This window comes from Rhincodon typus, unplaced genomic scaffold, assembly GCF_021869965.1.
Source record: "Rhincodon typus isolate 14 unplaced genomic scaffold, sRhiTyp1.1 hic_rhity00003079, whole genome shotgun sequence".
Lineage (NCBI taxonomy): Eukaryota > Metazoa > Chordata > Chondrichthyes > Orectolobiformes > Rhincodontidae > Rhincodon > Rhincodon typus.
In genome coordinates, this window is record NW_025968717.1 from 3,030 (window position 1) to 14,405 (window position 11,376).

The following is an 11,376-nucleotide window of genomic DNA, read 5'->3' on the forward strand; positions in this document are numbered from 1 at the left end:
CTGCATCAACACCCTCAGTCTGACCATGAGCTCCAGGCGGCTGTTCTCAAGTGAGAGGGCAATTGGCGTGCCTTGAGCTGCCTGTCCATTGCCAGGAGACAGGTAGGCTCCATTACACACTGAGATTGAGGGGGAGCTGACCAGATCCAGTAATTGCAGCAAACGAGGTGGCATCGGCACTTGTGCAGGACCCATTGAACATTCTTGGGCTGGGGCGTCAGAGGACAGGCATTATATCACTTATTGCCAAGGGACAGAGCGATCAGCTGCAGCACCCAGAGAGACGAAAATCACATCGATATACTGAGGTGGCACCAATGTTTGCACCTTTAATGTTAGTCTTTATGTCATTAAATACAATGGGGGTTTTCATTCTTGTGTCCCTTGTTTAATGGCTGATGCCTTAATAATTGCTTCTTGAATCCTTAGACCTTTCTGTATCGGTGAGAGTGACTAAAACATAAAGAATTACAATGGTAAAATAAGTTAGCAGAAAATATTCAGTCCATGCTCTTTTTTTACTTACTTTGTAACTTTGCTTTATTTTGTGCATAAAAAGGAAAAAGAAACAAATAGAGGAAATAGAGCAATAGAGAAAAAATAAGCCAACTTTAATGAATTAAGGATGGTCATTTTTTTTTACTGTGTCCAGAGCCAATTTCAAAATCAACGCAATTGTTCTCAGGATCTTTCTTGACTCCATTATACATGGATGAATTGACAAATAGTCAAAAAATTACCTTTGTGTGATTCTCGATTTCATTTTTAGTTATAAAGCATCTTTCCTCATAAACAAGTAAGTGTATTCCAACAATCTGTTTAGTAAAATGAAAATAGAGAAATACAGTTCTGGTAAATATAATGACAAAACTGCACATCACTGAATTCATGCTCTTATTATGTACTTTGAGATTTCATTCATATTTTGATGGCATTTGTCACGAACAAATATGTTCACCTCCGTTACAATAATTAAGGCCAACTGCAACAATTACAATTTTTATTAAAGATCAAGATTTCAGGACAAGTCTGGTGGAAGGTTTGTCCACCCCCACAGTTGTAAAATTTTTGATGATCATTTGGGTCAGCATATAACCCTGGAGTTTTGCCATGGCACCAGTTGCTCGTACTTGTATGAGGATCAGTAGGTGCAGTTGAGGTTGGAACAGGTGGCTCGAGAGAAGTGGGTTCAGATGAAGTTGCATTATGTGTTATTGAACCACTATCTGTGAAACAAAAGAAGAAATAGCATTCTAATCAAATTACTCGAATCCAAATCACTAAGGTTTTGTTATTCTCTTGATATTTTCAGGTAATTTCATTGCAAAAACAGATTAAGTGAATTTATGAATTTAATGCCAAATGTTGCAAAGTGCTTCTTCACTATAACTTGCCTTTGCCTAGCACCTTGAGTTCAAATAGCATTGCACTGAGGTGGAAAGCCATGCGGAGTAGAAGTATGAAAAAAACTGGGGAGATGAATGAAACTGTGGACAATGAGGGAGGATTTGAAGAAGATTTGTGGGGGTAATGGTATGAAGAAAGTGTTAGAAGTAGAGCTTCACTGTGTATGGCTAAGGCTTTTGAAGTGATAATGTGTGGAGCAGAGGAAGGAATAAACCCGAGACATACACAGGAAAAGTGGAGAATATCTGTTAGCACATAGGCCTGAAGGAGGTTTCAGAACTAGAATGGGACGAAGCCATGGGAAGTGACAGGGAAATAAGTTTGAAAAATTTTGCATTTGAACTATTTAAACAATCAATTGTGGGTTTTATATTTCTACATATTTACAGAGTTTGACATTGCCATTACTTACATAATACTATACTGTTTACCATAGTACTGCTCAATCTCTCATGGCATTGCATATGAATAGTCAAGATCATTTATGCGGGAGCTGGGTTATTGGGTCAGTGATAATTAGTCCAGAGATGCAGTACTGAGGCATCTCAACTACACCAGTGATATGAATGTGTGATTCCAGTGTGAGAAGTTCATAAAGACAGTTTACTTTATGGATCTAAATATCGATGTACAAATGGAAAATAATGGCACAAGCAGGGCAAGAGACAGTGAAAGTTTGGACCCAGCAAGTTTTTAACATATTATTTACTACAGCAATGGAAAGTAGTTCAATTTTAGTTGGGCCATGTTTAATAATTTACCAGGATTTTCAATGTTAAGGAGGGACTTCAATGTAGTGATCAAAGGGTAAACTCCTTGACTACATGTATTTCCAGAAAAATCATCCAGATCCAAAGCCCATGCCATAGCACCTCCAAAATTGTGATTCTTCAGCCACTGAACCTACAGGGAAAACAGATATGAAAGATACAATTCAAAGTTATGTTTGTTTAATTAACATTAAAATTTCATTGAACACATTAATCTTTTCATTCTCAAAAGTATTCTGCATACATTGACTCTTATATTCTTGTTTAATAACTCCAAGGAATATGCAGAAGAACTAATGAATTGCAATGGAAATGAATCCTACTTCAGTTTTCCCTGGGAGCTGTGTTGGTGGTGACTGGGGGAGTTGGACACAGGGTGGGGGCTATTGGTTGGGTGTGAGTAGGGACTAGATAGGTAGTTAGGACAGGGGACAGTGATGGATTTGAGGCAAGGGTGATACGTCCTGTTTAAAGATTACTCAGGAATTACAGCAGATTTCCATCCCTCTAATTTTCCCTGGTCAATTATAAATATTAATGAGTCGGAACGCTCCAATATATCCCATTCTAACTCAGATTTGGTACTTTATCAGATGTTCCCAGGCTTTAAATAATTGTCAATCAGAAGTTTGAACTTTCCGGGTAACTCCTGTCAGCTTAGTCGCAATGTGACTTGCATATCATTCCAAAGCATAACTCCAGTCTATGCCTCATCAATGGCAATCATCCAGTTGGACAATTAGGGTCATTGTGCTTGATTTCAATTGCAGAATCTACTTTACATATCCTCAGCAATTCTGTCAGTCCTCCTTTATGATATTCTGTTGCACGTAGCAAAATCTATTTATGTGTCCAATCCAAAATATGGAGTAGATTCGTCACAGATTATAACACATGGAAGAAGCCTATCAAATCACATGGAGTGTGGGATGCATCATATGAAATGAAGTGAATATGCATAACTCCAAGAGTTACCAACGCCTCATATCCTTACTTGTAATGTCAATGCTCTGTGATTCCCATTTTTGTCTATGTGATATTTGGTATTATAACTTTAACTTATATTTACCTTTCTTGTCTTGCTCAAAGTAAACCATCAACTGCAAATTACACCAGGTTAAAGCCAATTGACACGTTTTCAGAATTAGACACTGTTTAAGTAATACCATCATAACAACCTGTTGGAACTAATTCCATATACAGTGAAACCTGTAAAATTGCAGAGCTTTAAGTGTTGACATAATCTCTTTTACCAAACAATACTAAATTCCTTTTACTGCAAATACAGCAAAGGAATATTATCTTTGTTCTCTATTTTGTAAAAAATGTAAAGCAATTTTTATAAAAATTGAATATTGTAACAAACAGTTTCTAAGTCGATGGTTGAAAAGAGCTCCATTGATTTATGTCTCTAAATAACCTTATCTTTTTTGAACAAGCATAGGTTGAATTGACTGTAAACTGAATACCCATGGCTGTATGTAAATTTATGAAGATAAATTCAAAGCCCCTACTTTGGTTGTAAAACTCTGGTGATCGTCATATCCAACCCATTGATTACCCTTGACTGCATAAGGAACTTTCTGATCTTCAATAAAATTAATGGTAGCACTTTTCAGAAATGGACAGATCTGTCAATCAAAACAAATAAATATTGTTAACACATATCAGGGAAATTTATCCTTTTTATTCATAGTTTCATTTCCAGTTATTTTCAGGATTTATTTAACTTTATTTTTACTTCAAAAATATGCTTTATTCAGAAATTATCTATAAATAAATACAGGTACAAAACAGCTCAGTGAAGACTTTGCAGGATATATTTAACTGTGACAGAAAAATGGTGAAATGTTAACAGGAAAGAAAGATGCCTTCTAAAAACAAACATACTTTAATGTAATATTGACTATTTAATGGGTGAGGTAAAATCCTTTAAATGCTAACAGTTAGGACTAATCTCAAAGGATGGGGAGATTATCATCACAATGAATCTTTCTCAAAGGCCTACCTAATAAACAATAGATGTCACATTTCAGGAAACCCCATCTTATTTCAGTTGTGTTTTTGTGTTGGACAGAACACATGTTTCTTGAGGAAGAATCATTAAGAAAGTATCATACCTGTAAATGTACCTCTCTCTCTATAGTTACAGATAGAGGTATGATATATACTTAATGATTCTTACTCAAGAAACATATGTTCTGTCCAACGTGAAAGCACAATTGAAATGAGATGGGGAGTCCTGAAATGTGACAACAATTGTTTATTAGGTTAAATGGTGAAATATGAGTTAACTTTCTGACTTCACATAAAACCAAGGTAAACTTTGGTGAGTTTACTCTGTGATAAATTGATATCATTTTCAAACTAATTACCTCATAGTGGGACCAGAATCCACCTTCCCTGGTGAATGATCCAGCTTGACCAGGACCTGATGCTGGAGCACCGACACCTGTTTGGGAAGTGCTTAGGGTGAAAGTGCGTCCATATGTTGGGAATCCAACAATCAGTTTCTCTGCTGGGGCGCCATTTTCTCTCCAGTAGTTCATAGTGAAGTTCTACAAGATAGTTTGGTTTGAAGCTTTACAGAGATTCAAAAAACTTAGAAATTTGTCAATTTTTGTAAAATATTACAGTGATAATGAATATAAGCAAATTTGGCTGTCCTGTTTACAGGCATACTTACAACATTGTAGTAAATAAATTGGCCTCGGTCAGTGGAGCCACGATACAGCGGGCTGTTGTGTCCAGTAACTCTCTCCCAAGAGCCATGAAAATCATATGTCATGACAGAGATGAAGTCTAAGTATCTTTTAAAAATAATGCTACTTGAAGCATGGTAACTCAAAAATATTTGGTACAGTTATTTACAATAATAATTACTAGTATTACTTAGCCGATGTTTCCAATAGTAAATACTTGATGCCTAGTAAATGCTCCAGGTTTGCATTCGATTCTTTGATTACTGGAGATAAGGCAACTTTTAATCAGGGCATTTCATTATTTCTCAGTTCAGCACAAGGCGGAGGTCTTCATTTTGTTGGAGAACTGTGTCTCAGACAATGGGAAACATCAAGCAGCCTCAATCTCCACTGTCAGACCCCATGCTGCTTCATTCATTGAAGCTTTTGAAATCTGGCCTAAAGTTACAGCAAAAGCAGACATTTATAGAAGTTCAAAGAAGAGTAGGTTAAGTGGTTTGGCAAGGTTAAATTGCCCCGTAGTGTCCAGGGATGTGCAGGCTTGTTGGATCAGCCATTGGAAGTGTAGGGTGGGTCTGGATAAAAGGCTCTTTGGAGGGCCAGTGCAGACTCGATGGCCCAAATTGCCTCTTTCTGCACTGTAGCGACTCCATGATCTAAAACTGTGGAACTGAGCAGAAAGAATAAAAAAGAACAAAATTAAAAATAGCAGATATTATTTCCTGCAGTGGGCAGGGCATTGTATCATTTCTATAGTTGCTTTGAGGAAGGTGTTATTGATAAAGACCCTCTTGCATCAGGAGAAGTTTTTGAGAATCTATTAGTTCTGCTAGAAACTTTGCTTAATCGTTTTCACTCAGCCACAGTATTAGCATACCACTCACATGTTTCTACTCAATAACAGAGTCCAGTCATGATGATGAGTGTACTCTGCTAAAGGAAGGGTTTTGATTTAAATAGCTCCAGTCCAAGAGTCAGATTGAAATCAATCAGTATTACTGCTGAAGGCAGAAAGGAGAAGAAAGATGGCAGAAAGACTCGGGAAAGCTAATCCTTCCAGTTGTCTGAACATTCCCTAGAGATCAAACTGGAGATAGTGAGTGACGGAAGGAAAGTTTCGTTCCAAGGTAAAATCTAGAATTGGGCACGATTATGTTGTGTTCCCACACCACTGGCACTTTTCAATGTTTTAATCTTCCCATTCTGCAACTGAGCCCATATCCCCTTTTACAGTGAAAATTCAAACTATTTAAGGGTATGTCACTTATGTTGCTTTTAGCCTGTAGTGTAGGAAATGTAATTAAAACAGACTTGTTGCCTGAACTCAACACTGAATATATGGTCAGAAACATCAGAAGAACTAAAAAGTCATTTTAAAAGGCAGTCTATGTCATGATCTGGCCTTAGGACAGCTTCTGTCTCAATATTTCAAAGTTCATATTCTTAAAAATGATTGATTGTTCTTCCCATGTCTCATTAAAACGTCAATTGATTCAGTTACGACATGTTTGAGAAAGGCTTTTTTCCAAAGATTGTAACCTTAAATCTTTCTGCAAGTTCACTTACTTTGAAATTTCAGACATCTCATATGCGGCGTCAATGGTTTCTTTTCCAGCAGCAACTGCAGCTGTGAGCAGGAGTCTGTCCTTGCCAGAAGATCGTGCCTCTTTTTTAAAGGCCTCCAGCAATTCCTACAGAGAAGGAGCACATCCTGATTTCAAATTAAGATAAACATTTTTCAGAACATAGTTGGTGTAGTCACAGATCTCTTAATAGTGGATTGTTCATGGGAATTCAGTCTGTCATCTACAGTTGTCACTTGATCAGTACTGCTCAGTTGGTTGGATGGCTGGTTTGCAATGGAGAAAGATGCTTATGGTGCAGGTTCCTGTACTGGAGCTGGAGGAGACCAACAGGTCAGGCAGCATCTGAGGAGCAGGAAAGTAGACATTTCGGACCACGACCCTTCATCAGGACTTACGTCGACTTTCCTGCTTCTTGGATGCTGTTTGACCTTCTGTGCTCCTCCAGCTCCACATTTTAATGACTCTGACTTCCAGCATTTACAGTCCTTGCTATCTCCACATTCCTGTACTGTGTGAGGTTACATTGAAGGTCCCAATTTCTCAATATTGCTAATTGCCTGAGGTGTGATGGCTGTCAGGTCAAACTCACCACAAGTGTTTTGTCTTCAATAAGAGAACATCCTGCTGGGACTATGGTTCGTGTTAGAATCAACTGTACATATTTTGCCTTTACATGTGGGATTATTTTCTTCTGTGATACTGTGTGTATTTCCCTGATCTACCTCCTTAACTATTTATACCAAGGCCATTTCTAGTTCATTCATTTCCATGAAAGTCACAGTCCAAAGGTAAGAGGTAAGCCTATTTAGGACTGAGATGATGAGATTTTTTTTTTAACCCAGAGAGTGATGACCCTGAGAAATTCTCTACCACAGAAAACAGTTAAAGCCAAAACATTGAATGTTTTCAAGAAGGACTTAGATATAGTTGTTTGGGCTAAAGGAATCAAAGGGTGTGCAGGAACAGTGAATTGAGTTGAATGATCAGCCATGATCACATTGAATGGAGGAGCAGGTTCAATTAGTCTACTTCTGTTTCTATTTTCCATGTTTCAGATTTCTTGTTTTCTAGTTGGCCGTCAGTGACATTTAGGAAGCATTCCTGTTTTTAGGGTTTCTATATTTAATCTGCACTTGTTTTGTTGATCAACAGCATTCACAAATTTGAGAAGAACTAAAATATAATTACAAAAGAATGGGATGTAAGTGAATTGCTTTCTGAATTAGTTACAAAGCTGTTTTTCTGTAATGTTCTTACAGGGTGTTAGATTAAAGATGGTAACCTTAAACCTTTCACCTTAACCAAGATTGTGAAACGTTGTTTATCTTCCGGTGGACTTCCTTGGGATCCAGGATACTCCCAGTCTAGGTCTAAACCATCAAACCCATGCTTCCGCAGAAAGAGGATTGAAGAATCAATAAATATTTTGCGAGTTTGCGATGTAGCCACCATACTGGTAAATCTGGTCACGTGAGCAGATTGAAAATAGAGAATGCATTAAATTCATCAATCTCCACTTGAAAGCCAACTGAGTATTTCTGTCCAGCACTTTTCTTTTGAACACTTGACATGCCCATAGTAACCTCCACTAGTTAACAGAGTAACGTGAATAAATGTACTGAAACATTTATTACAAGTTGAGAAAGCTACAAGCAGGAACGCTGTCCCTTTAACTTGACAAACTTCAGTACTGGCCAACAGTTCTTCTGAGATAGCTTTGATTTAAGCATGCAACAGTTTTCATAAGTACAAATATACAATGATGAATCTCTATCTGGGATTTATTTTGCACTGTTATGATTTTGGGCAGCATGAACAATCTAATAAGATACTTAAAACCCCTTAAACTAGGCACATGTTGCCATAATTTCATGGAGGAAAATTCACCAACTTCAGTTTACTAATTAAGCATAGAATTGGTGACATTCGTATATTTCAATTCTCAACTCACTGAACATTGGGATTTTTACTATTTTGTAAAAATAAACAAAACATGGATGTTACCTGCTGGAACCAAAATTCCAACCTCCAATAGCCAGAAGTGTTCTCAGCTTAGAATTTCTGTTGAGAAAACATACACAAACTATGATTCTCAGTATTGCAGTAACCTGGAACAGAGTACATTAACATTTGATTTCTCTACTATAGGAAGAATAAACAAAGTAACGTCATTGATCACTTTCTTGCAGAATGTTTAAGCAGCTTAACATGAAATTAATTATAACTTAGGTCTTAAATTTGTAAGTATTAGAGCACAGAACGAATGAAGACTTACTTTTTTTTCAGATCATTGAATTTCTCATACATAATTTCATCATTCCATTCATAGGTGGTGAGTTTGTTATCTTTCATGCTGGCGAAGGCATAAATCAGATGGGTGCACAGGTAGGGGTCAACATTAGTTGGAACAAATTTACCAATGGATGGTCTGTACTGAGCCCAGTTTGTGTAGTAACAAACCAGCTTGTAGGAACAGACTAAAGTGTGAAGAAAACATACGGTTATTTGAAATGCTAAAGACAACGATCTGCAGACTTCCACAAAACACCTATCAAGAAATCTCAGTCTTCGAGTTAGGATTGGGTCCATATAATTTGCTTATTAGACCCAAGGGTGTAAACTTTGGCTTTGATTGAAATTATGAAACAAAAGATATCAATTCAGTCATACATTGTACATTGGTCCTAGATTTCAGTAGCTTTAATGTTATTACAAATTCAAATTCTCAAATTATCACAGTGAAATTTGAAGTCATGCTTGCTTGGATCAGTACCCCAGTAATATAAACACTACGTTATCTTTTCCTGGACCAATAAAAAACAAACTTTAAAGTAATTATAAATGTGCAACACTTACCCAGTGATCTTTGCAGTAGGACCAAACTCACTAAAATAAAAATAAACACACAATGTAATTTTATGCCACTAAATACCAAAGAACTTTACTGTTAAAAGACACATTAAAAACGAATTAAACTAAAAATTTAAATACATTTTTGTGAGGGAAAAGTATGCATTCTAAAACTAAAGTCTTAAGTCCATTGTTTTTCTGTTTATGTCTTTGATTTTGATTTTTTTAAAAGAAATGTATGTTGAGGTTTTGTGAAAATCTAATCAATCTGGAGATTAAAAAAGACTATGAGTATAGAGTCATACAGTCATAGGGATTTACAACACAGAAAAAGGTGCTTCAGTCCATCACATCCCTGCTGGTCAAAAACAATCACCTTACTATTCTAAATCCATTTCTCAGCACTTGGCCAATAGCCTTGTATGCCTTCATCATTGAAAAGTCAGAAGTCACACAACACCTGGTCATAGTCCAACATATTTATTTGAAATTACAAGCTTTTGGAACACTGCTCCTTCATCAGGTGAAGTCCTGTTCTTTGTCCATTCCCCGTCCAACACTGGTGCCTCCATATCGTACACATCTAAATACTTCTTAAACATTATGAATGTTTCTGCCTCTGCCACACTCACAGGAAATGAATTCTAGGTGCACACTATAGTGATTGTAATGAGGTCAGTCAGGTGGACCTCATAGAATGAGCTCCCTGATTGGGGCTGTTAGTGTGGTACAATCAGGGAGCCCTGGCTGACAGATAAAAATAGACATCCTGACACTCTGAGAGCTGGCTCTGAGGGAGCTGGATCAGTGTCAAGGACTTTCCACATGTAAATAAAGGGTGACTTGGTGATGCGATACCAGCCTCTGTGGAATTATTTCACTCACCACCATCTGGGTGAAAAGGGGTTTTCCTTACATCTTCTCTAAGCTTAATGCCTTTACGTTAAATATGATAATTGAAAGAATATGTGTTGGCATTGAGACAGTTCAACCACTCCCAGTACTTACTGCCCAATCAAGGGAATGATATCTGGCCACACAGTGATGTGAGATCTTCAATGAGATGTTAAATATTAATACTGTGGCTGCAAACAATGCCACGGCACTATTTAAGAACACCCAAATGAACAGACAGAAGGTGAGAATGGGTGACCTGCTGATGAAAACTATCACAGAGTTATGTGGTCTCACTTGCCATCTCAGTTAATCAGAAATTTTTAAAAAAGACACAAAATACTGACCAATTAAGAGAAATGCCTTCCCCATTCTTGTGCTTTGAATCTCTTCACTCACTGCCTTTATGGATCTGTAAAAGAAATCATTTCTAATTAAATAACTCACGTCGAAAAAAGTATCTTAAAGCAGCAAAAACTGTTAAATTCAGAAGAGTAACTTTCAGGTTATTCTATTTTATACATAAAACTCAATTTCAAGTATCTTAAATTTACATAAGTCGGCAAAAGCTTAAGTCCGTACTGAACAGTGCACTGGTCTACTTTAAAGGGCTGAACCACTTATTGTATACATTTTTCTATTTCCGGCAAATTAGTATGATGCAAGAGTAGCGTTGAAAGACTAATTCAGCTGTCTTCTGTGTTGCAATATGTGCATATTGTGAATTTTGAGGAATTGCATAATTTTCTGTAATATTTTGTTAACATCCCCGATGTTAAACTTGGTTTAAAACTGATGAGATATATTCAGATTGGTAACATTACTTACCTGGAGTGTTAAACTATGGAAATGGCATTGGATTTAAATTATTGCTGATAGATTGCAAACACAAGTTTTAACATTTTGCATTAATTTTCACCTTGTCTCATTAGTGACAGTGGAGGTCATGTATCAAACTGTAGTAATTGGAGCAATATCAGCCAGGTGGATCTCATTGACTAAATAAAAACCAAAAGAACTACAGATGCTGCAGTTCTGGGGAGGTGTCACTCAACCCGAAACGTTAACTCTGATTTCTCTCCACAGATGCTGCCAGACCTGTTGAGCTATTCCAGTTTTTGTTCCTGGGTCTCATACAGTCCAATTTTCCTGATTGGGCTATTAACC

The 11,376-nt window shown here is 37.0% G+C and overlaps 1 protein-coding gene across 2 annotated transcripts; it reads right to left on the reverse strand.

The window, feature by feature from the left end:
* Positions 1-304: 304 nt before the first annotated feature.
* Positions 305-10,822, reverse strand: LOC109936764 (acidic mammalian chitinase-like). 2 transcript variants are annotated; one of them, XM_048593547.1, is made up of 12 exons: positions 10,764-10,822; positions 10,557-10,621; positions 9,322-9,351; positions 8,741-8,942; positions 8,470-8,526; positions 7,762-7,927; positions 6,446-6,570; positions 4,864-4,987; positions 4,553-4,735; positions 3,692-3,808; positions 2,169-2,310; positions 305-1,226 (listed from the first exon to the last, which is right to left on the reverse strand). In XM_048593547.1, the coding sequence occupies exons 2-12, from the start codon at positions 10,579-10,581 to the stop codon at positions 973-975; spliced, it is 1,425 nt and encodes a 474-aa protein (XP_048449504.1). In that variant the 5' UTR covers positions 10,582-10,621; positions 10,764-10,822; the 3' UTR covers positions 305-972. The 2 variants fall into 2 exon arrangements, with proteins under 2 accessions (XP_048449504.1, XP_048449505.1); XM_048593548.1 differs by having other exon boundaries at positions 10,792-10,821.
* Between the last annotated feature and the right edge of the window lie 554 nt (positions 10,823-11,376).

What these genes read in the sequence shown, in the direction of transcription:
- LOC109936764 (XM_048593547.1), bottom strand. Translation starts at nt 10,581, where the DNA reads ATGGGGAAGGCATTTCTCTTAATTG. An exon ending in GAAGGCATTTCTCTTAATTG is followed by an intron (nt 9,352 to 10,556) that starts GTCAGTATTTTG and finishes TTTTTATTTTAG; the next exon opens with TGAGTTTGGTCCTACTGCAA. An exon ending in ACCAGAGTTTTACAACCAAA is followed by an intron (nt 2,311 to 3,691) that starts GTAGGGGCTTTG and finishes TTTTCCCTGTAG; the next exon opens with GTTCAGTGGCTGAAGAATCA.